The sequence below is a fragment of the Pinus tabuliformis genome, chromosome X, assembly GCF_031772625.1.
Source record: "Pinus tabuliformis cultivar Carrire ecotype Pingquan chromosome X, CPIR1, whole genome shotgun sequence".
Taxonomy (NCBI): Eukaryota; Viridiplantae; Streptophyta; class Pinopsida; order Pinales; family Pinaceae; genus Pinus; species Pinus tabuliformis.
Window position 1 is genome coordinate 685,260,615 of NC_142308.1, and position 25,924 is coordinate 685,286,538.

A 25,924-nucleotide genomic window follows, 5' to 3' on the forward strand; every position below is an offset into this window, starting at 1 on the left:
CCTCTTTCTTGATTATCATTGGAAGACCTTTTCTTTGGGCTGCTATCTGACATTGATAGCTGGCCTTATGTCCTCTTTGTTGATTATCATTGGAAGACCTTTTCTTTGGGCTGCTATTTGACATTGATAGCTTCTAATAAAAGATGTACACGGTGCACACAATTCATATTATAGAAATGATTTTTTTGCAGTCTAGTTTAGTAAAGTCCCATTCTTATTGAAGAATTTGTGATATAATTCATTTTGTAGAAATGATTTTTTTGCAGTCTAGTTTAGTAAAGTCCCATTCTTATTGAAGAAATTGTGATATATATGACGTGACGTATAGCAATTTTATTATGTAGAAATCTCTTGCAGGATGTGTTTTGATTTTGTATTTTCTTTGACTGACATATCAATATTTTTTGTGACCTCAAATAACTTGCTATTTGGTTGTCGATCTACTAGCTATAGAATTAATGTCTTTATAGTAGCTTCATCATTTGTCTGAATATCCAACTCTCCATAGAAACTTGAAGACGGAGTTTAAAGAAATTAATTTGTTTTAAATGGACTTGGTGGGCATTATCAATAGATATGTTTTCTAACTTTCATTTTATTCATTTGACAGGGCTCAAATTACTTTGAGATTGATTTGGATGTGCATCGTTTCAGTTACATTTCCAGAAAGGGGCTAGAAACTTTTTGGGATCGATTGAAATCCTGCATCTTGGACTTTGGTCTGACAATTCAGGTGCGCTCATAATTGTTTAATTTTTTACATCTTAAGATCCATGCCTTCTGAGGCTAGAACTCCACAAATGGATTTAGAGGGAAATAAAAACATATAGGCAGTCCTGGGATTTAGACTGTAAGACCAGTACTTGGGAAAAGATTCTGAACCATCTGTCCCATGACAGATCCTTAGCATGCTGACCCCTCTACTTTTCTCCTGCTAAAACTGGCCCTTTTTAGTTTTATCCTTAAAACAAGTGTTAATTATGCTTGTATATGAGTTGAACATGTTATTTTTATATATTTTAATTTTTCTCTAAATATGTACTTCTTACTGATCTTTATAGACTTTCTTAATATACTCATTAGTAGGAATAGAAATAGTTTTCTATGAATTTGTGACTTTCTTACAAGTTATTAGCTAATCCTTAATATTGGTGCAGGGAAACAAACCAGAAGAATTGCCGGAGCAAGTTCTCTGCTGTCTCAGATTGAATATGATTGATTTCATGAGCTACAGAAAATTAGTAATAAGTACCATACCTAATCATGAGTATGATGAAAGCAGCAATGAAACTTTTCTAACATGTTTCCAAGTATCATCGTAAATGAAATGGACCTATTAATATGAGGGCATCTATTACAAACAAATTATATTTTCCAGTCAAGTCACTTGATGTACAACGTCTGTACTGATAATTACAATGCAGACTACAAAGTTATGCACATCTATGTTTTTCAATAATTTAAACTTTAGAGCCTTCTCTTTTTCTTGTAAGTTCTGAATGTCATCTTCAAAAGTTAAATCACTTCCACCGTTTGACGTATTAGTTTATTAGTTCTTTATTGTCACTCCAGGTTTCAACTCAAAAGGCTATTTTACTCTGTTTTCTAAACCTTCTGGAGAAACCATTATTTACTCTCTATAGCCAGCCATCAGTGCTGGAGTGGTTCAGTAATTAAACAACTGTCATGCCAGGCAACCTTTGATACTTTATCATGACTTTAGCTTAGCATAGAAATATTCTGGGTGAAAACATAATAAAATCATATAATGACTCAAGCCACTTAATCATTTACTAGATGGCTTAAATAGGCCCCGTTCAAACTTCAATCCTAGGGCTTTGTTGGGAACTCCACTCTGGTTAAGCTTTTGTTTGTCTCTATTCTTCAATCAATCCTTGCAATCGCAACGCTTTTATAATCAAACTAAATGTCAGGCTAGTGTTATAATATATAGTAAGCAGTTATTTACATAGACCATGGACCATGGGGTAGGACCGTAGGACAAGTTTCTTCAGAGACATGGGAACGGATTACTTAGTGCTTCGTGATTTCATTCTTAGAAATTTTTTAAAGCTGGATGGTTCTTACATACATTACATACATGATATTTTGAAAATTTTCACTCTATACCAATTTTTGCATCTTCACAGTTTTGAAAATTTTGCCTCTATACCACTTTTTGCACCTTCAAGATCTAGGATACACTATGAATATAAAAAACAGAGTATGCTTTGTGTAATTCGAACAGGGTTTGTCCTTAACTCCCATATCATTCGTAATTCTTAATAATAAGAGTGAAGTATGTGGAAATTGGCACTGCAATAAATCAGATGAGTTGTATATGGTCATAATAGTAAAGGTACTGCTCCTAGCAGTCTGGGAGCCCAGAGCCAAAGTATCCCCGCTGCCAGTCTCCAAGAGCTTAGAACTTGATGGAAATGCTCCTTTTATTGGGGGCTTCTTTCAGAGTTTGGAAACTTTTAAAAATAACTTTTTGGAAGCTTGACTTGGGCAGGCCCCTTTTTCTGGGAACTCGTAGAAGCTTCTTATTTGTCTAGATGCTTCTCCATTGACCAGTAGTTTCTGCAAGCTCCTGATTCTGTGAGGATCAAAATTTTAATAAAAAGTGTCAAAATCAACAGAAGCATAATTGTTTCTCTTGCCGAGAAAATGAAAAAGAAAAAATCAATTGAAGATATTAATCATGTTATTTTTAAATTTTTTAAGGTTATATGAATTGAGAAAGTTCACCTTTGTTAACTATTTAGATCTCTTCAATCTCAAAATATGAGTTGTCATTGTGTTTAAGTGAATAAACTGTTGGGAAAATAAAGTATTTCATATAGGATGACCACTCTCGGTAACCACTCATATAACTAGAGCAGAAATTAAAATGTCAGTGTTTTTATGTGATTAAAATTATTTAAGAGGGAAACAATTAACGGCCTTAGCCTACTTGGCCACTTGTGGCAATTTTTAAATGCAAAAGAAAATTTATATAAAAGAGTTCTCACAATCTATCATCAACCATGGCCCTCCATGCTCTTTAAATAGAGTCATGGACCAATCGAGTGTCAAGTCATGGATCAATAGTTGTTAATATCGAGAAGAATGTGAGTAATCAAATCACTCTTTGTCTAGAACATATCGTGACAATCGAATTACAATGCAACTAATGCATACTTAAAAACACACTTTTACCTAATAGACATTAGACCAAATTGAATTTAACTAATTCTTGAGTGTCTAAATATCCTAACATAAACATGGATCATTCTACACCATCACTAATATATTGAACTAATCCTAATTTATTGCTAGCTAACATTATTCCTAATGATTAATATTGCAATTATGGTCATAAACAAATCCAAACTCAAAATATCAAATAATCCAAAAGTTTGATATGAGAAACTAGGTTATTCACATAAGACAAATATTGGTTACCATCTAAAAGAAATACAAAGGTAGCTAGGTACTAACCATTTTTCGGTAGTAATAGATCTAAAGCAGGAGGGAGGAGTTAAAAGAAAAAGGATTAAATCTTGTGGTTTATGAAACCATTGGTTGTATGTACATCTATAGATATGTAAACTGTTTTAACAAACTCTCAGCCGAAAGAAGTTGTAGGTCAAATTTACAAAACATGTCGGTTAGGATCATAAACATCAAACTTAAAATACTAAAGAATTTGGAAGTTTGATGTTAGTTGAAGCAAATGAGTTCACTCACATGAGACATAAGTGGTGGTTACAATATAAAAAATGTGAAGGCACCCAACTACGAACCAGTTTTGTGAGAAATAATAGAGCTAGAGTTGGAATGAGGAATTAAAAAAGATTGAAACTCATGGTTTATGAAATTATTAGTGATCTGTACATCTATAGATTCATGAATCATTTTAACAAACTCACATAATTAGAAAAAGTTGTCAGTCAAATTTATAAAACATACCATTGCACTAAATATTATATATAGTCATGCATAGTTAATCGTTGATTTGATGTTAGACAAACCCAATATATGTAAATATGAGCTTGGACATAGTAGTGTGAATAAATTTACAAGGATTGAAGTCTTTACCACTACTAGGGGTTTAAAAGGCTAAAAAAAATTAAGTTGTAATTAATGAATTGTATTTGGATCCACTTGTGCTTAATAACAAAATAAATAGTGTCAAGACACTTTGTCTTTGTCCATCCACAACACTGGCACAAGATTGTCAGTAGCAACAACAACTTCTTATGTTCAAATGATCAAACCCTTAGTTCAATGCAACATCATATTCTTTCATAAATAACTCTGTCAAATACAAACTCAACCACTGGATGTCACTATCAGATCCTAACAACATCAATATGGTCTCAATAATGCATTCTTTTATAAACTCAGATCAACAACTTGTAGGGAAAACTTGAAGCTTTTGCTCGTAGTTAACAACAAACCCTTATTACAACTCTGACAAAAACCCTAACAACATATTACAAATATGGTCATTGTTATTGCAGCGTATATTGATTAACTAACCAATCTTATTTGAATCTATAGGTCAGGTAATATTCAATTTTCAACAACTCATATTCACATACACGACATTCAACAAAATCATCAAGCCAAACGCTAGCTCTAGCAACCAAAATTCATATTCTCTCTACACAAAAGATTAAACCCTAGCTTCTCAATTCAACATCATTCTTTCACTGGCCACACCAATGTATATCTCTGATCAACAATACACAAATGTAGCAATATGACCATACTCAAACATTCTTTCAATTAACATAAAATTTTAACACATTCAACTGTAGACTCTCATACATCCACTCTTATCATCTCAACATGGTATCAATGAAGATTCTCCTCCTAGATCAATATCATCAGTAGTATCAAGCCTCAACATAAACTCTTATTGTCAATCCTGACAGGTTACATCGTCAACACGCTTACCTCTAGTCCTCAAATCAATTATGTCACTTGAATGCAGTGGCTTCAAGCCCTAGCCTGCTTGGCATTTTTTCTGCTACATACCCCACCCTCTGACGATTGTGTACTAGGAATGCTTCACTTCAACATGTGGTCATATCAAAACATTGTCTTTCACATTATAAAAAACGGACTTACAACTTTGGCATCAACAAAACATTGTCGACCCCTAATCATCGTCATACCCTACCCTCTAGGATCTCAACCAAAAAAACACTAGCACACCATAGAAGCAAAGTGTATACTCACTGGCAACCAATAACTTCTCATGGAAACAGATACTGCTATATATATCAAGACTTATATAGACATATGTAGGAGAATAAACCTCAACATTGCAAACAATCATCTAAATTTAACAATGCTCTAATTCATCATAATGGGGCTCAACAATATGCAGTGGTTCTCATGAATAATTCAACATTACAAACCATTCAAATCTAGCACAAAGATGATCTCGGTCAACCTTAGAGACACCCAAAAGATGTGGATAAAATCTCAACTGATATACCTTAATTATGTTGCAAATACCTTGAAAAGCGCCACATAAATCCACCTCATAAATAGATGCATGGAAGAGTCCTAGATGGATTGAGATAAGGGTTGTGATAGCCTTACTCCAGTCACTATAGTGATGCCCGGGCCAAATTGAGACATACCTTTAGAAAGGTACCAAATTGCCTTAGACAAAGACCTCAGAAAATACACCAGAAAACTTCTAGATAAAGAGGTTGGAATATCTCGTATAACCCTTAAAAGTGAGCCTTCAAAAGATGACAAATTATTTTAGATAATGGTTCAAATAACTCTACCTAGTGAATGTTATCAATGGTGCTAGTGATTTCAGCGACAAAAGAGGCATGAAATAGTATGGCTAAGCCATCAAAATATTAGGGCCAAAAATAACACAGAGAACCCTTACACTTTATTTTATTCCTCAAGAGAATACATCAGATATGTCTTCAACAAAAAGCTTCAAAGTATGGTTTGAATTTATCTAAACAAGCCTGTGAAAACCTAAACCATTCCCAAATCTTCCTCAGAATTCGACCACAAACATACATGTGAATTAGCCTAAGATTCAACGAAGTTTTCACAAAGTCCAGCCCTACCTTAGGGGTGCCAGTAACCTCAACAAAGAACCAATAAGAAATATAAAACTTAAGCCCAAAAGAATAGAAAGATTCCATGGATAGAGGGACCTCAGGAAGGGCGACAAAGACCTCATAGCAAGGGTTAGTTTGCATCCTTAAATAACCCCTAGTTCATCCTGAAACAAATCAGGAACTTGACCGCAAAGGGGCTGAAATTCGGCCTCTGAGGTAGCCTCAAAACATCCAAAAATTCCACAGATCTAACCTTAGACAAGCCTCAAAGAAAAACAAAAAATTACTTCAACAAACTCTAGTTTTTTGCCTCCGGCCTAGTGCAAATTCATCCCCAGTTCAGCCTCAAAGATTTTTCATAAACCCAATGAAGAAACCTCCATAAAACAAATAAACAATCTCAAAAAAATAATTCTTCCCACCTTGGCCTTGTTCAGTTGTGCATAACAATCCTAGGCTGCAAAGAAATCATGAAGAATAGCCATGTAAGATTTATGCTTTATGGAGGAAACCGAGCACCTATATATAGTAGTTTGAAAGGTCACCAATAAGAGAGACGACTTGGTAGATGAACGGAGCCAACCTTCAAAATTTGAATTTGAATTTTAATTTTTGGAGCCAAAACCAAATTGTTTTAGGAGGCCGATATAATTTCAAATTTTAATTTATTTCCCTTTATCAAAATGCTTCCTTATGCAAGCAAAAATTAACCTCCTAAAGAATTTATTCAAATTTTAATAATATCCTTTCTTGGCCTCATAATTGTATCAATTAAATAGCCAATCATCAAGTTACGACATCATCTCTTTTTGGGGGATTTTCCCATACTTTCGGGGCACAAACTTTAGGCAGACATATCTCCTCAACTGTGAGGAGTTATGAGGTGTTATGAGGAGAATAAAATGAAGATGGTTATGGGAGAAAATTCACAGATCTTAATCCTCAATTTCTTCAACAAGTGTGGAGAAATATGGTTGGGCATGTGGGTTTCCAGGACACCTTGACCATTGGAGCTTCAATCAATGCAATCCAGACAAATATTAAGAGCGTTCAAGGATCGATGTTGGCATCAAAGACAAAACCATTCAATAATCTACCCCTTTTTCATTGATGGAACACACATACTCCCCGTACGATTTATGCTCCCCCCGACTCCATGTTCTTATCTTCCTTTCCTGATTTCTCTCCCCCTTTGACATCAATGGAAAAGGGTTACTCCCCATAACGAAATGCCTTCCTTTGTTTTCCTACAATAGATTGCCTTACTCCCCCTGACATGTTGTGTATTTCATGACTTGCTGCAACTGGGACCTTTTGGGATTATGTCCATGACCTTATTATTCCACAAAGCTGACTAATCTACCCATGATGTTGATTACTACCTTGATAAATTCTTTATATCTGCCATCAATCAAACTGTCAAAGTATAGATCTTCAAAAGTGAAACCACTGCTACATAGACTCCCCCTCTTCAACATTCACAGGACAGGGAGTCTTCAAACTGCCTCATTCAAAATAATGTGTGAATTGGCTCTACAACCGAATCATCCTTGATATCTTCCATTGTAGATTCATCATGACCCTTTGACTTTACAAAACCTAAGAGCACAATTGTTGAGACTTTCTCATTTATTTGATCTTCTTGCTTTTGTTTTCTTCTCCAAACTTTCTTGTACCTAATTTTAGAGTTCTCCTTCATGGAAGATTCCATCATGTATTTGTAATCTCGAGCTATATGTCCATAGTTATGGAATTTGTAACATTCAATGTTGAACTTGAATGGTGGAGCAACTAACATATACTTTTTGCTGAAAAAAGCCATCTTGAAATATGTCTTGCAATCCTGCAAACTTGCTTCTAGGGTTTTGATAATGCCTTTGATAATCATACCTGTCATAAGCTTTGCAATCCCTAGCCATATTCCCAAATTTAGAACATGAAAAACAATAACCATTAAACATACTAGGGTACTTGGATGAGAGGCCTTGTCTTGATGATCGTCTATAGATATTCTTCCTTGGAGCAAGTGCAGCTCGTTTTTGATCCCTGCCTTTGATCACTTAAGCATTACTTCTCAGAACAACAACATTTCCTCCTTTCTTCTATTCTTCACCTTGATTTGGCCTTTGAGGGATCTTGTTATCAGTGTTCTCTTCAATTTTATTCTATGGGGCCTTAGAGCTCGTGCCTTCATTGCATAGAACTTTACCTGCTTCTTTTTCCTTCACCTTCAACTAAGCAATTCCTTGGTCCTTTTCATCTATGATATGATCCTTATTTTCATCATCTTGCAAATTTTCCTTTTGCCATTCCTTGATCTTGTTTATTTCATCTAGAGCGACATCAAGTTCCTTATGCTTTTGACTATTTTTTGTCTGAAGCTTCTAAATGTTGGAAATATTGAGAGGGGGGGTGAATCAGTATTCATTTTCAATTGTTACTTATACTAGTTAAATCAATTATATTTAGAACACAAAATAAACAATACGAATAAATTCTTTTATTAATATAATCTTTATAATGAATCAAGTACAATATATAAGGTTCCAACCCTTGATGAAGACACCGATCTTCAATTTCCCAGGCTCCAACCTATTGCCAAGCACCAACTTGGTCTTTTGTGAGGCTCCAACCTCTAGGGCTACGACCCTATCTTGTCAAGGAACCAACCCTAGATTTAGGAGCACCAACTCCAAGGACACCAATCCCTCCAATTCTGAGGCACCAACCTCAAGGACTCTGACCCTATATTTTGTCAACATATGTTTGATAGTAATTTTCTGCTCCCAAAATCTTCTTCATTGAATTCTATCAATCTACAGATTCACTGTAGTCTCCATGCTACATCATCAATGACTGCCTTGTCTCATAGAAGGTGTCACCAATGCTCTTCATTATACCCAACCACTTTATCCAAGGTTACCTCATGATGACTAATGCATCATGGTCTTCAATAGTCTTCACACAACTTCAATGAGTCTACAATGAATTGTACTAAGTTCTGTACACAACCCTCTATTCTAACTGTTGTGGTAACTGCTTCAGGAGTATGCTTCAGGAATACTTCAGAGGTGTGGAATTCACGACTTCATGTTGTATGTTCAATTAGAAACAATCATGGCTCTGTAGTCCTTGTAGTAGATCGCAGGTTGTGCTTTAATAGATTAATCATAAGTCTGATCCTTTTAATGAATAACCCAGTTAGCAGAAGATCGACCTTTGACTTTCTTCTTCCCCAGTTGGACCTCTGGTTTCCTTCTTCACTTGCTCGGCCTTTGGCTTTGTTATTTTCTCTGTCTTGCTCAACCTTCGGCTTACATTCACCGTTTTTCTTTTTGCTCGTTCTTCAGCTTCCTTCGAGTTCACAAGTTGTGAATTGTTTTTATTTCTTCTCTGTAATCGATGCCCAATTTACATACCTCAAGTGAAGCGTTTCAAATTGTATATATATATATATATATATATATATATATATATATATATATATATATATATATATATCTATATATATATATATATATATATATATGAGTTTTGCCAATAAACGAAACGACATGTTCATTGGTGGAGGGGTCGACTTGTGCATGAGGTGGTATATTAAAATATATCGGAGGGTCTTTTTAATATTCAACCAATTACAACATAGACTTGTTATTCACGGAAATTACATAACAGCATAGCAAAAACATATTATGCTGAATAATGGGTGGTGCCACCTGCCACGTCATCACCTTACCCCACAATCACAACCTTCATGAAAATCAGAGGTCTTTCAAGTTATGCACATGCTCTGTCTTCCAATATAACATAGCCGATGCCCCTGCTTCGATGGAGCGGATGCAATATTTAATAAACTACTTTTGATAAGCCAATCGGGTCCACAATATTATCGCAATCGGCAGTCTGGGGTCCACCACTCTATCGGAATCAGCAGTCTGCAATACTCACAATCGGTGTTTTGGCCATGTCAACACTTAAGACTTGTGATATGACTCCCGACGAGGCGGACATGATATAACATAACAATGTATTCTAATGGAGCGGTTGGGTTTGCATATATATCGCAATTTGCGGATTTGAACAGAGCATCCCTTTATGGCTTGCGATTATGCGACGGATGTGATATTGTATAGGGATGTTACCATAACCTATTTCGGGTCCGCAGTGATATCGCAATCGCAGATTTTGGTGTGACATACCTTTAAGACTTTGTGATACCTTCCGATGTGGCAGACACGATATTGTAATGGAACCAACGGGTTCGCAATACTTCTTCGGTATCATTGTTATATTAAGGCGTATTATATTAAGGCGGATGCGATATTACATTAAACTTGTGTTGATAGTCCTATAGGGTCCGTAATGCTCATATCGCAATTAGGGATATCAATGTGACACATAATAAAGCCGTTGATAAAGTGCTGATATAATTTCTCTGATGCGTTGTGGACTTTTGTTAAAAGGTTTCCACGGTTTTTTTCTCGAATTGGATTCTTAGTTCCTTTGATATGTTAATTCCCCGATAACATTGTTTTACTCCTATAAACTGTTCTGATATCTCTTCTTCCGATAGCTCTTCTATGATGGTTTCCAATAAATTTCCTCCTCGGGTCCATTGCTTCTATTATGTCTATATTCAATCCTTGGGTCCTCATATCTCATCATATCTTCATTTAGTATGCTAGAATATTGCCTTGTTGACATAAATGACAATCTAGATCAACAATCTCCCCCTTTCTCATTGATGGCAATATTCTTCTTCTCTCCCCCTTTGACATCAATGGCAAAGTAGTGCACAAGGACTTCCCCAGTCGAACTGGTCCATTTTTTTCAAGATAGAAGGATTACTGCCCGTATTTTGTTGTCTCCATAGTCAAATTTAAGAGGTCTTCATAGTCCGAAATAAGAGAAAATGCGATTGAAATTGTCTTTCTCACTATCTTTATTCAAATCTGATTTCCTCAGTATTTATGTGCTTCTCCTTAAGTCACTACCATCCAATTTGTTGTATACTACCCTTCACCACCTGTCAAAGCACTGCACCAAGAAGTAGTAAAAACTCCTTCAATAAGATGTCTATAAGACTACTTCAAGAAGGCTAAGAATGTCTTCAAAGAAATCTTCTTCTGCGCAACAATCAAGCATCCTTCAACAAGATTTTTACACCACAATTCCTAGTCCGAGATACTAAAATTGAGTCTCCTTACTAATCCTTCCACCAAGGTGACTACCACTACAGGACTGATCGAGTAGTAAGTCCTCCAAAACATGTTCGTTTCCTGTCACAAATTTGAGCTGAACAAGTGTCACTTTCTTAAGGTAATCCGAGCTCCAATAGATGACAGCTTACCACAAGTCCAAAGGTGTAATTCTGATTGATGGACCAATAGACGAGCTCCACAAGACTGAGGACTAAAGCATATAATAGGATTGTTCTCTATCTGAAGTCTATGCACAGGTCCAAGCCTTTGAAACTCCACAAAACTATCCTCACAACCGAAGTCTGCAACACTGGATTGACCGAGTAGCAATATGTCTAAAGAAGGTTGCCTCTATTTGTGTCCATAATTTACCTGTTCTCATGTTAAATCCCTGAGTTGAGACATTCAACTTCTGTAATAACAAAAACATAGTTATTTGCCTTATTAGCATTAGATGGCCTTTTCTGCTGCTCCAATTTTTTATCAAGGATTTCATAAGGCCCATTCATAGATAGATTTTGCAATAATGATCAAGAATCACACACTCCCCCTAAATGTATGTATGATCTGTTTTTGGCAGAATCCCATCATCAAACACTCTAAATATCAAGGATATTCATCAAGTCAACATGTGTTGTTGGCTGGAGAGTTCAGGGGATTTTCAGATTGTATTTGCTTTCTTCTCCATACTTATGTAACTTTCTTTTCTGGCATGGTTCTAGCTTGTGTAGGAGCCCAAGTCAAGTTACAATCACGAGCCATATGACCAATGTTATGACACTTGAAGCATTCTATGTTCATGAATAAAAATTCATGATTTCTTCCTGCAAAATTGCTTCTCAGAGATTGTCAGGGACCATAATGTATATCTTTGTGATATGCCCTACAATATTTTGCCATGTGTCCAAAGTTTGTACAAGAATAGCAATAATCAAGAAATATAATTTGGTACCTGGGAGAAGAAGGTTTCCTTGATGTACTTCTGAAGTCTTTCTGCCTTGAGAACCTTTGATTATAACCATTGCTTCTTGCATCATTGACATTATCTACATTTCTTCTTGGAACGGAACTTCCTTCATTGTTGCCTTGACTCTTATCCCTGCCTTTGCTGGAACTGGAAGCATCAATATTTCTTTTTGGCTTCCTTACATCATTGTTGTTTGAAGCATTATCATTCTTCCTTGAGGATTCTTGTTGTAATGTTTTCTTCTCAATGATGTACAAAAAGAACCCACTTAAGATTGTGGATGACAAATAATCTCAACAATATAAATGGCTGCTAAACATTGTAGATCTGCAGCAACTTATAGAAACAAAACCTGTCAAAGTCTGGATTTATGCCACAATCATAGTTAAATAACAAAAGGAAAGAGTAATAACTCCAATCATCCAATGGAAACCAAATATGTAAAGAATAATTTTATTATAACTCCTATGAAGAGAACATATAAATGTTACTAGTCCCCCTCTATGGGATGGGTTCTTGGCTATCCTCAAACGTCTCCAACTTGTGTAGAGTCTCTCTCCTCTATAATTTGTAAACCCAGCAAAAATATGGTGTGCGGCAATGAAAATAATCAGAGTTACAACATTGAGTGCAACAATGAAAATGATCAAAAGTGAATAATGAATGGAAAATCCTTCTATTTATAACAAAATATTGAGTTATCCTCGAATGATGAGCAATAATAAAATATTATTGATCCCATCCTTGGAATAACCACTTGGAATATTTTATTATATTTGTTTAAGAGGGAAAAAGTATTTAAACTTTTATTTAGAAATAATAAATAAATAAATGATTTATTTATTATCTCAAGGAATTAGTTAAGGAATAATAAACAAATAAGGATTTATTTAATTATTCCTAAGGATTTAGTCAAATTTAACAAAGAATAATAATTAATTAATTATTCTTATAGAAAAATAAGAAAAATAATGATTTATCTGTTTATTTTTCATGATTAGGTCAAATTTGATAAGGAATAATAATAAAACAATGGTTTAATTAACTATTCCTAGAAGAAAATCAAATAAATGGTGATTTATTTAATTATTCTTCATGGGTTTAACTGTAAATTACTTAACAAAGGTGGTTTATTAGGTAATTTCTCACAGTGAAAGCAATTTTACTATGTTAAAACTAGATTTACATGGTGTACTTCGATCCATGTAGTAAATTACGCTAGATGATCAATTTTTTGGTGATAACAGATTGCCCCCCAACGTACGAGTGTTAGGAGCAAAACATATGACCGAAGTACGTTGTAAAGACACAATCACTTAAATAACACAGGAGAGTCAAGGATAGAGAGAGAGAGACCAATGAAGCTTAATTTGAAAGAGGATAGGGACAGAGGGGGCGAGACTAATGCAAGTCTCATTTTATGTTGTGGTACCGAACCTCAATGAGATGGGGGAGGCATACCCATATCCGCTGAGATAACTTAGTGCAAAAAATAGTGGTTTGCCCAGAAATATAAAACTAAGCAATGAAGTACATGTTGAATGGTACATTACATGCTGACATAACAGAGCCACAAAATAATACAATGTGTCCCATATACATACTGCACCTAGTAAAAACATGAGCCAGGACTAAATACAATAATATCTGAGTACATGAGATACAAAGCCCCTTCCCTCAAAAAATGGGTGGGAAGGAGGGTAGAACAACTAGAGAAGCCCTGTTGAACAAGGAAAGGATCTCCAAAATTGAATGGATCATTTGGAGGAGACGTGCATGCTATGAACACTGCGATCGGTAGGAACGGAACCCATCAACTCTGCGGAAATACATCTGAGGTTGTAGCATAGTAAGTATGCATCCACGAATGTGGGGAGCTACCTGAAGGCCCACCCCCTCATGAGGTCTGAAACATCTCACACATACCCGAGAATCATTGGTACAATCTGCTACATCACTGGACCATCAAGTGTATGAATCACGAACAGAAAACGACCAAGTCAAAGGGAAATAATGAGACCCTCTGCTTGATCTGAGGCGCTGAACAAAAATGGAAGCCAGAACCAAGATACACCACCCTTTAAGTTGTTCTTCTAGAATAAATGAGTTGATGGCGACAGAGTAGGGCCCACGATAGATGAGGCAATGAGGGTCCTCAACTAAAGTACGAGGGAAAATAGTAATGTGACTGGTGGACTGACACCAGGGATAATGAAGAAAAAGTGGGACTGATGGAAAAATAGACGACTACCCTTGTCAGAGTATAAAGTGCATGGTTGACTTGGAAGCAACTAACTCAACTCTGGAGGGGATGGGGATAGTATGACTGGAGACGAAAATGGGCAACACAGGATGAACGATATGCAAATATGGATGGAATACAGTGACATGATATGATGGGACATGAAATAGACTCCAAGAATGCATGGGTGACTCATCGCGGATGCTTTGAACAAGGGTGACTCGATGACGCTGTCATAAAGACTAGGCCTAGTGGGGACCATGAAAACATGAGTAAATGATGGTTACTCATGAAGAAAATCAACATATGGTACGACAAGTATTAAGAGGAGGTGGACCTCAAAGTACAAGTGTCGCTTTATGACGAAATTCAATTTTGAGAGGCGATGAAGTGACCTTTCATGGAAAAATGGTTTCCTAGAAAAGTGTCAAATCATCAAAAGCTAAGGAAGACCCATTATAGAGCTCGGTGAGATCTTTCCAATGGTGCTGACGGTTCATTAAACGAAGCTACGGTGTAGTCACAATGTGCGACATAAAAAAATGTGGGTTTTCCTATAAAAGGGCGTTTTCTCTCCAATTTGATAGGAGGAGAAGGCCCTAAATCTTGTGGAGATTGTAGCAGAAAAGCCAACCATCGAAATCGGGATCTACGACTTTCAGGCAAGTGGCCTTACTTATCTAAGGATGACCTTAATGCTTCTTGGAACGATGGTTCCCCATGAATAATTAAGGGAAGAGGAAAACGAGAATGAACTACTATAGGAGGTCTAGAATCATCCTCATCCAGTAAGTCAAACATGGGGACTATGTGGACATAAAGTAGAATATTTGAATATATGGTAGCAAACATCTAACATATGCGATGTGCATATGGCTCGGTAGAGAGGCCGGTAGGACAAACTATCCAAGGAATGGGAGGATAATCGACCATACCTTGATCCAGTGGGATCTAGGCCGAGACTTAATTTAGAAGATGGCCAGGGGAAAACCATCATGCCCCAAAGCATGGGATGCTGATCTAGTATGCAAAGGTGGGAATGATGCCCCCCTAGCAGGAGGAGTTTGTGGAGCGCCATTGTGTTTTGAGTGCTCGCAAAATGGATTCAAGCATCTCAACCCAACTTGGCATGAGATCCTCCAAAGGACGATAAGGAGATGTAGGGGCCTATGTACCCCCCAATATGCTATGGGCATACTAGATGTATTTAGAGCTATGGGACTCCAAACAATTATATGATACATAATATGATTATGCATTTCATATGACGATGATGGTTCACCATTTGTTTTGTTTATGGTTATTTTTTGTGGTATCTACATAGTGATTTTGGGCTCTAGGCACATGACTAAATGTAATGGTTTCAAATTCACGTACCAATAGCTTAACTCGTAGATATTTTCTAAATAGGACTTGGTTATGCACATGATACACACCATTCAATTGCATGAAAAGTAGCAAGGAATCTAAACGAACATGAAGATGAAGTATGTCATGAGCAAGGACATAGACTAATAAATCTATCACTGCATCATATTCGACTTGATTATTGGTGGCAGTTCAAATGCACACTCCGTTCGAAAGGACTAACGTATGCAGGGCGTAAAACTAGCCCAGGCTAGATTCCAAGAGAAGCAACTAGCACCATCGACATGACCAATATACTGTGTTGATGATGGATCCATTTGAAAGGTGCAAAAGACAACGGATGAGATGATGTAATATACTTGAGTTCATGGCAGAAATAAAGACACGCAAATCAAAGGGATGTGCTATGAGTGAGGTAGAGAGCATTGGGAGAATTAGGAAGGAAATGGCCTTCAAAACCCTCTGAAGAAATTCCCCCTTGCTTAAGTGTAGGGGTAATCAGGGGTAGAAATAGCTTCCATGGTGTCCTCATCGGGCTGGGAGATGGGCGAACGAGAGGAAGAATGACTACATGATGTGGCGGATTACCTGGTGCATCGACCTGAGAAATAAGGTTCACATACGCATCGTCTTGAATGGTAGATGACGAACTGGTAGATGGAGCATCTACTGATGTTGAGACTTGGGATTATTTCGAAGGAGGTTCGATAGAAATGCGTGTGGAAAGCTCACAAAGGTTTGCTTGCAAGGAACTGAAGGATGACGACAAGTAAAGAATGGGGCTTGTGGTGTTCGTCATCTTGACATCGAGGGGAGGGATCACAATAGTAGGGCTAGAGCTTCTATATTCTGGTTGACTGGTGGTACCAGAATCCACAGGTAGAGGAGTAGAGGCTCCACTACAAGTGGCCTTGTATTCATGAATCGCCCCAAGGAAATTGCAAAATTCATCGAGATGAGGGCAATAATGGGAATAGTGACCATGAAAATCACACAGGGCACACAGGTGGTTTGTGCGAAGCATTTTGAGTTTCTTAGGTAGGAATGGTAAGTTAACATGGACTTCAAGAATATTTGACTGAGGGAACGCCTCATGAACCATATGTTTAAGTTGAGGAAGTTCAGAACAATTGTTGGTGGTGTTCCTAACAACTTGACACAAAGCACACGTGGGTGACGAATTTGGGGCCTTAGGGGATGGATGAGTTTGGGGAGCCTTGTCCTTTGAATCTTTCCTTTTGGCTTTGTCCCCCTGGCTAGATGCTTTCGCAACAGGAGTTGGTTTGTGTTGAGGTTGTAATGGCATTGAAGCAGTAGCAGGCGTCATGGGGATCGGTTGAAACGGGGTCAAAGCGTGATATGGTCTTGGATGACTAGGTAGAATGTTTGCGGGGGGATTGATGTACCATTTTGGGATCCCTAGAGTCATGTTAGGAAGGACCAGTGAAGCCATGAAAACTACAAAAAAAACTCCTGAAGGGGGAAATAAGAAAGGTATCTGGTCAGCAGGATAATGTCTCGGCGGAATGGCTCTTGGATGGTTGAGACCTGGAGGAACAGTTCCTGGTTAGGAGAGGCACCCACAAATGGAGGAGGTCTTGGGGGAGTGGGTCCAGAGGGTTCAGCTGGAAGAGAAACAACAGGATGCTGAGGAGATGGTTGTTGATCAGGTGCACCGGACTGCTTGAGGTCAGCCCGTGATGCTTGTAACATGCAAACACTCATGGAAGTAGGTTCAGAAATGGGAGGGGGGGGGGGACTAGGGAAGGCACCCAAAAATGAGGAATCTTTATATACTTTGAGTGAGACATTGGTGGAAGAAGTTAAAGACTATTTGTCGGCTATTGACGATATAATGGACTCAGGGGAGGTCACGGATGTCGGCTCGTAGTAAGTCAACTGATCGATGGTAATGATCTTCCCTTTATGGGGGAAGTACATCTTGTGAAAGACCGCAGATGTGACAGTGAACATGGCATATGTGTAACTATGACCTAAGAGAATATTGTAATCCAAAGGGGCATTGATGAATTCAATGTCGACATGGACAATCTTGCCCACAAGGGTCACTAGACAGTTGTGGTACATGCCAAGGGTGTTAGGTCCCTACAATACTAGTGATTACCCCATTACTATTGTAATTGTATCCCTTATTAATATTTTTGTACCCCTATTGTCCCCATATTGTTATTATTGTGTCCCATAGAATCCCTCTATTGTTATTTTTGTGCCTTTATATTATTATTGTTAGGTCGGTTGGGTTATATTGTGACTCCTTAGACTCCTATATATAGAAAGGAGGTTTTGTCATTTGAATCATGACGGAATCATTCATTTGTGTAATGTAAAGGAGTTTGCCCCCTCGAAGAGGCTGAATTCTAAGGCATTGATCTATCTTTCCTATCTTTGTGAGCTGGTTTCATAACATTTGGTATCAGAGCTTTGGATTCTAGGGTTTCGTTGCTCCAAATAGGTCATCGTGGCATTTTCACTATAACTTTCTTTCCATGATGTTTCAAAAGCAAAAAAAAAAAACCCATTTGAGACGAACTCACACTGAACCTCGGGTCCAAATTTTAGAGCTTTTCGTGCTATATTTGCGGAGATATGAACTAAGGAAGTTGGTCTTTTTGCAGACTCCTGAATTACATTCCAAACAAGTGACCTGGGGAAAATCATCATAAATTTCGCTTTGAGCATTGGATTGAAATTTCGTCAGAAGGTACAGAAAGAGGACAGACTGTAGTTGCTTGTATAAATCTTTCAAAGCCAAAGGTCAAAACAGGGAAAAGTGGCATGTCGTACAAGTTCGCTCTACTGAACTAGTCTATAATCAGGTCACTGTGGGAGATTTGGTATAACTCTTCCTTGGAGAATCCAATTTGGATCCGATTGGTGGCATTGGAAAGAGGACACAGAGGGCTATTGCAGGTCAAAATTTTAGAATTGGATGATTCGAAATTACAGAGATACATCAGAGGCAATATCGAGCTCCTACAAAGTGAAAAAAGGTGTGTAGATTTTTTTAAATTTTTGCTTAAGCTTGGTTTGAAAAATTATTTTGAAGGAATTCAAAGGGCATAGTAGACAATTATTATCGGTAACTGATGCTCTGAGGAAAGAAAATTCAAACACCTAGTAAGCAACCTGAAAGCTCTAGCATGAATCATGAAGAAGAGGAAGAAATACTACATGAATCAAAATTACAAGACCAAGTGCAACAAATGTCACTCTCACAAAAGCTAACATAAGCTAAGATAAAGGGCGTGGAAGCTAAGATGAATGGCGTGGAAGCTAAGATGGATGATTTGAAGATAGATTTGAAGAAATATTTGAAGACAGACATGGCAGATTTGAAGACAGATTTGAAGACAAACATGGCAGATTTGAAGACAGATTTGACAAATTTTCTACAAGAAATACTTACTAATGGTGAAAGGGTAGTAAAGGAAACTCATGATTTAAACAAAAGAAATGTTAATCATGATTTTATAGACTCTAATGTTGGATCAAAGACCCACCATATGCCAAAAATCGATATGAGGAAGTTTGATGGCAAGGATCCCGCAACATGGATATTACAGATGGAGCAATTTTTCGATCTCAATAATGTGCAAAACACACAAAAGGTACGTATTGCAACTTTATTTGGAACCAAATCAGTTTGTATGGTATCAATGGCTTTTCTCTCATAAACAAATTATCACTTGGACAAATTTTACGGAAGAATTGACAGCACATTATGAGAATACAAAAAGCAACACTTTTTGAGCTGGTTTCATAGCAGAGGGGCTGGAAGGAGTGTCCATCCCAAGCACGCAAAATGATGGTGGAGGGGGACAACTCAAGTGACTTTAGCCATCTCCAAACAGCAAAGGACATCACATAGGTGGATGTGCCTTCAACAATAATGCATCGAGAGATGATGGCATTACAGATTCTATCTATTATCTGGAAAGCAACCGATGAAGGTAATGGGGGGTGCTCTGATGTATCAACCGGGAAGACAATCAAACAATCGTCAGAAGGATGTACTGCAACCAAGGCAATTAGTAGAGTGTTCTTTTGGGAAGGGCAGGATTTGAGGGCTTCCATTGTCAACATGGTGGCAGGTCATTGCACCAAGTCATCTACTATAATGTATGTATGGGAAGCTATGTTAGAAGTTGCATTACGGCGTAATGGTCCCTTTGGGATCTTAGGAATAGCCTCAAATTTGGGTTGATGGATTTGTAAAGGACCATTTGGTGCCGTAAGAGGTTCAGCAGATACTTTTTTTTTGGACTCGGTAGTAGACAAAGTGGAGGGCTTGTCATATTGGTGCGACCGAGTTTGTAGGTTGATATTGGAGGGGTTAACCTCATCAGAGTTCATCATAAGGATCTGGTAGTCACTAGGACCAGAAGGTTGGGGGAGGTGGGCTGCTTGACTTGGCTGGGGTTGAGTAGCAACAAATCCTTGCTGAGGGAAAGGATTTGTGAGCACGACCGGTTGAGATGGCGCAGGATTCTGAGGCGATTGTTGACCTCTAGAAGTTGCTTGAGCTTCCCACATTTGGCGCATTTGGGGTAAAAGAGGACACTCATGTGTATAGTGGCCATGTACACCACAACATGCACAAGGATTATTCGTATGAATATCCTTGTTCTGCTTGGGTTGGCCGCCCTATTGCTAGTTGTTGGTGTTAGGCTAGTTCCCCTAGGGTTCACTAGGCTAGTTACCTTGGTTACCCTGGTTACCCTTGTTACCCTTCCCCTTATTCATTTTCTTCAAATTTTGGGGATTGGTATCACTCTGCGATGCAAACACCTGGCCCTAATGGGGTGGTGGCTGCTGGGGCTGAGGATGGATGGGATGTTGTGACGCTAATGCTTGAGGGGCTGGAGCACTAGGCTGTGCATACAAAGGAGCAAGTTGGGGCTGGGGAAACATGTTGCTAGCAGGAAGGGCATAAATGTTGGAGAAATTGGTGCCCCCCTATGGGTAGCCATAAAGCTGTTGAGTATATGGCGAAGAGTGTGAAAGGAATCCAATGATATCGTCGGCGGCGTGAGATGCCCTCGGTGCATTGGCACTTACAGGATGAGGGAGGTTTGGAATGACAGTATAGACATAATCAGATTGTGCATAAATTAGATCATATCTCAAAGCGTCCTGGAGAACTTCTTCCTCAGTCTGAGGAAAATGGGACACGACATCTTTTGTGATGGGGGATAAAAGGCTCTTAAGAAACCAATCTATATATACATGGTTTTCGAAAGGTGGGGCACGACATGTGCTCCTCCTTCAATGCCACTCTTGAACATGGTTAGAAAGCCGAGTGGCAGAGGACTGACAGAATGTGATCAATAGCTTCGTACCAGTGTCGTACCAGAGAGGTAACTGGAAATATGAAAGGAACAGTTTAGAAAGTGTCACAAAAATGGAATGAGAGGTGGAGGGCTGGTCTACATACCATTTTGCAGCATCTCCAGTGAGTGTGCGTTGGAAGAGTTGAAGATGAATGGAGTCATCAATTATGGAGTTGGATGAACACCACATGTGGAAGGATCGAACATGGTTGGTAAGAAAACTTGGGGATGTCTGAGGGAAGCTTAGTCAGCATAGAGGGCCAACCAACATCATGGTGTATAGGGTTGTTTATCAATTAGTTAAGATCCGGTAGGCTTAACCCAACCATAAAGGGGAGCATGGGGGCTGCCGAAATGGTTCCTGTGACTGTTCCTCTTGATGTGACCACCGGTATAGAACTGCTTGAGACTGTTTTGCCTGATGATGTATGAAAAGAACACACTTAAAATTATGGATGACAAACAATCTCAACAATATAAATGTCTACTAAACATTGTAGATCTGTAGCAACTAATAGAAACAAAACCTGCCAAAGTCCGGATCTATGCCACAATCATAGTTAAACAACAAAAAGAAAGAGTAATAGCTCCAATCATCCAATCGAAACTAGATATGTAACGAATAATTTTATTATAACACCTATGAAGAGAACAAATAAATGTTACGAATCCCCCTCTATGGGATGGGTTCTTGGCTATCCTCAAACATCTTCAACTTGTGTAGAGTCTCTCTCCTCTATAATGTGTAAACCCAGCAAAAATATGGTGTGCGACAATGAAAATAATCAGAGTTACAACAATGAGTGCAACAATGAAAATGATCAAAAGTGAATAATGAATGGAAAACCCTTCTATTTATAACAAAATATTGAGCTATCCTCGAATGATGAGCAATAATAAAATATTATTGATCACATTATTAGAATAACCACTTGGAATATTTTATTATATTTGTTAATGAGGGAAGAAGAATTTAAAATTTTATTTAGAAATAATAAATAAATAAATGATTTATTTATTATCTCAAGGAATTAGTTAGGGAATAATAAACAAATAAGGATTTATTTAATTATTCCTAAGGTATTTAGTCAAATTTAATAAAGAATAATAATTAATTAGCGATTAATTAATTATTCTTATAGAAAAATAAGATAAATAATGATTTATCTATTTATTTTTCATGATTGGGCCAAATTTGATAGGGAATAATAATAAGACAATGGTTTAATTAATTATTCATAGAAGAAAATAAAATAAATAGCGTTTTATTTAATTAGTCTTCATGGGTTTAACTATAAATCACTTAAAAAATGTGGTTTATTAGGTAATTTCTCACAGTGAAAGCAATTTTACTATGGTAAAACTGGCTTTACATGGTGTACTTCGATCCATCTAATAAATTAAGCTAGATGATCATTTTTTTGGTGATAACAATTCTCCTTCATAGCCAAGACCTCATTTATCAAATGGGGATATTTGATGGTTGAGCATGTCATCTGTTGTTCCCGAAGAAACCGATTTCCTGGCTGTGGGGAAAGTTGTGCTTAAGACATTAATAAATATTATTTACTCTCACTTATTGTTTGTTGTTTCTTCAAATGAAGGACCTGGAAAACTTGGTCTTTAACTATTAATACATGTATGACCAGAACATCTCAGAATGCCATTTGTTGCTAAATATAAATGATGAATGAAGAAAGTTTGAAGGAGAAGTTAAAGATAATATGTTGATCTTTCACAGAAACTACTATCTGTAACTCAGAGGAACTATGATGATGAGAAGTGAATCATAGACAATATACTGGTCTTTCACATAAACTATTATCTATAACTTAGAAAGGAAGTGAGGACTTCAAGTATAGGAGCACTCTTTTAAGGAAGTTTAACTTTATCTACATAAGCAAACAAAGACCTGCAACTTCATTACTATACTTGAAAAGAAGAAAACATAGCATGACACATGGCATAGAAGCTTACAAAATTATATGAAACAACTCATGGAAACTTCTGATTCTTTCATTAATGAACAATGATATCAATAATACAGTGGTGTAGTCTCCGAGTTCTCCAAAATTCCAACCCTTTCTTAGTAAATTTTCCTCTTTTTATACATTGTGGAACAGTTGTTGATTTCTGAAACTACTCAAACTATCTAACTTCTTTTCTAACTATCTGAAGTAAAAACTATTACAAAATTTTACAGAGGGTAAAAGGCACCTCAAAGAACATGAAATAACAAGAACATAACTGGATTCAGAAGGGGATGATAACTGTTGGCTTGCTCTATTGATCCGTTGTTGAATTCCTTTGGTAATGCCCTAATGATGCTTAATTTGTCTTAGCCGTAATGAAATGCGTTTAGTTTGTGTAATCATGGGCTTACATGGGCATTCTGATTGGCCAAAATGCCAAGAAACATATCGGATTGTCTTCCTCTTTAGCTTCGGCTCTAACCCTGATTTTCCACATTACACAGCGAAATTAACGTGAACTTCTGATTAATCTGGAACTCAAAAGAGTTAACCCTGATTTATAAACTTGTCAAAGCCACCCGTTCAGCGCTCCGTTGACTTGCATCGCAAATTGCAATCGTCCCGATAATCCTTGTAAAACTTAACTTATGCACCCTTAGGCCGCATAACTATGAGAATGTTGGAATTATGTGTAAATATTTTATATCTGTGCTTTTCTATCATAAACCTTTTATAATGAAAATATATGAACATGCTTTTTCCGCTTCCAATACGGCTCCGCACAATTTCCGAGGTATACTTTCCTGCCAATTTATCCCCACCGTAGATATGTGCTTTTCAGATCAAACAGTCTGTAAAGGTTTTAGGAGAGACATAAGCCAGGAGAATACCCACCCAAAATGGGCTGTTTCCTCTCTTCACCTAACTGCTACATGTTGAATGCTGAGTGGAATCAGGTGAGTTCTAATAAAAACCATCTACTGCTTTTGCTCCGCCCGAAAACTTTCCTTTTAACTTGAAAACTACCTTTTCGCATGCCTTGCGGACCTGCTAGACTTATATAACGTAATATATATCACTATCAGATCCGGCCCACAATCGACATGTCATATATATATATATATATAAAGTGCTATGCGATGATCGCGGACCCGTCGGGGCTATATATATATATATATATATATATATATATATATATATATATATATATATATATATATATATATATATATATGCTTCAAGTATGACCTTTCTATTATAATCCTTTATAATAGAAATTTATATAAAATAGCGTAAACAAAAATATATATGAATATCAATAAAAATATTTACAACCCGCGATAAGACGGACGCGGTGAATTATAAAGTATATCACATAAACTTATCGGGTCCAGAATCCCCATCGCTCATCGCAATCAGCAAAGGAACTTGCATAAAGACTTTTCGGACCTGCCGGAGTTATTAATATAATATATATATATATATATATATATATATATATATATATATATTCTGGTTTGGCCCTTAACACAGATTGCGATCGGCGAGGTCACATACATATAATATAAGCGCTATGTATTGTTCCGGACCTGCTGTCATTATAAAACATGGTATATAACATATCAGGTTCAGAACCCAATCGCGAATCGCAATCGGCGCTTGTCCGTGGAACCAACTGTCCATAATCATTGCGGACCCGCCGAACTTTTAAATGCAACATATATTATTTCGGGTTCGGTGTTAATTCTTTAACACTTGTTTCCTTTATAAAATCCAATATATTTCTTCATTTCTTTTATGTTTTGATTCTGATATACATCTTATTACATCTCCCTATTGCCTTATCTTTTTTCAAAATATTTGTCAAGTGATTTTTTGAATGAAACAATGAATGAAACAAACAACAAAATACATGTTACAACATCATCCAAGGCTTGGGATATCTTCAAAATTTTTTCCATCCCTTCTAACTTTTTCCTAAGGGACATAATCTCTTTTTCCATTCTTTCGCAATCATTATTCTTCTTAGCAAGTTGTTTCTCCAACTCTTCCTTGACATGTATTGCTTCATTTGCTTCTATTTTATGGGATATGATTTCTGACTTCATTTTGAAAATTTATTCATTTTCCTTTGCTAGGTTGCTCTCCATTTCTTCCTTGATCTTGGTTGCTTCACATGATTGGGCCTTAAGAGAAACGATTCCTGATTTTAAGTTGGTGATGTCATCATCCTTTTCTTCTAGCTTGTACATCATGGTGTTTCTCTCCTTTTCTGCTTCATCAACTTATCCTTCTATGAATGTCAAAGCTTCCATCACCTTCTCAGCTCCTTGTGCTTGTTTCCTTGCTTCTTGTAGTTTATATCTAAGGGAAGAGACCTCTTCCTTGTATTGACCAATATCTGCTTCAAGTTTGTTCAAGATTTTGTGCCTTTGTTCAAGGTGGCTTGACAAGGTATCTTCCCATTTCTTAGCCTTATCCAATTGATTTATCATGGATATGACTTCATGATGCTTTCTTTTTCTTTGATGAAATTCCTTTTTAAGCTTGGCAAGCTCTTCATCCCTTTCTTGTACTTGAAGTTTGACAAGGTCAACTTCCTTCCTTGTTTGGTCTTGGTGACCAGCTAGTGCTTTCTTCTTAAGTGCCTCATTTTCCTTTTTCAAACTGATAATTTCTTCCATAGCAGCCATAAGTTTAGTGAGGAGATCTTCTTCAAAATATTTTTCATTT

General features: G+C 37.1%; 1 protein-coding gene across 7 annotated transcripts in view; it reads left to right on the forward strand.

Moving 5' to 3' along the window:
• The window catches only part of LOC149141834 (uncharacterized), a 258,860-nt gene extending 257,368 nt beyond the window's left edge, over positions 1-1,492 (forward strand). For all 7 annotated transcript variants that reach the window (XM_089446337.1, XM_089446338.1, XM_089446336.1 and 4 more), the window contains 2 exons: positions 611-733; positions 1,158-1,492. In XM_089446337.1, the coding sequence (XP_089302463.1) occupies positions 611-733; positions 1,158-1,322 (288 nt within the window). In that variant the 3' untranslated portion in view covers positions 1,323-1,492. The remainder of the gene's footprint in view (positions 1-610; positions 734-1,157) is intronic.
• Positions 1,493-25,924: the final 24,432 nt, after the last annotated feature.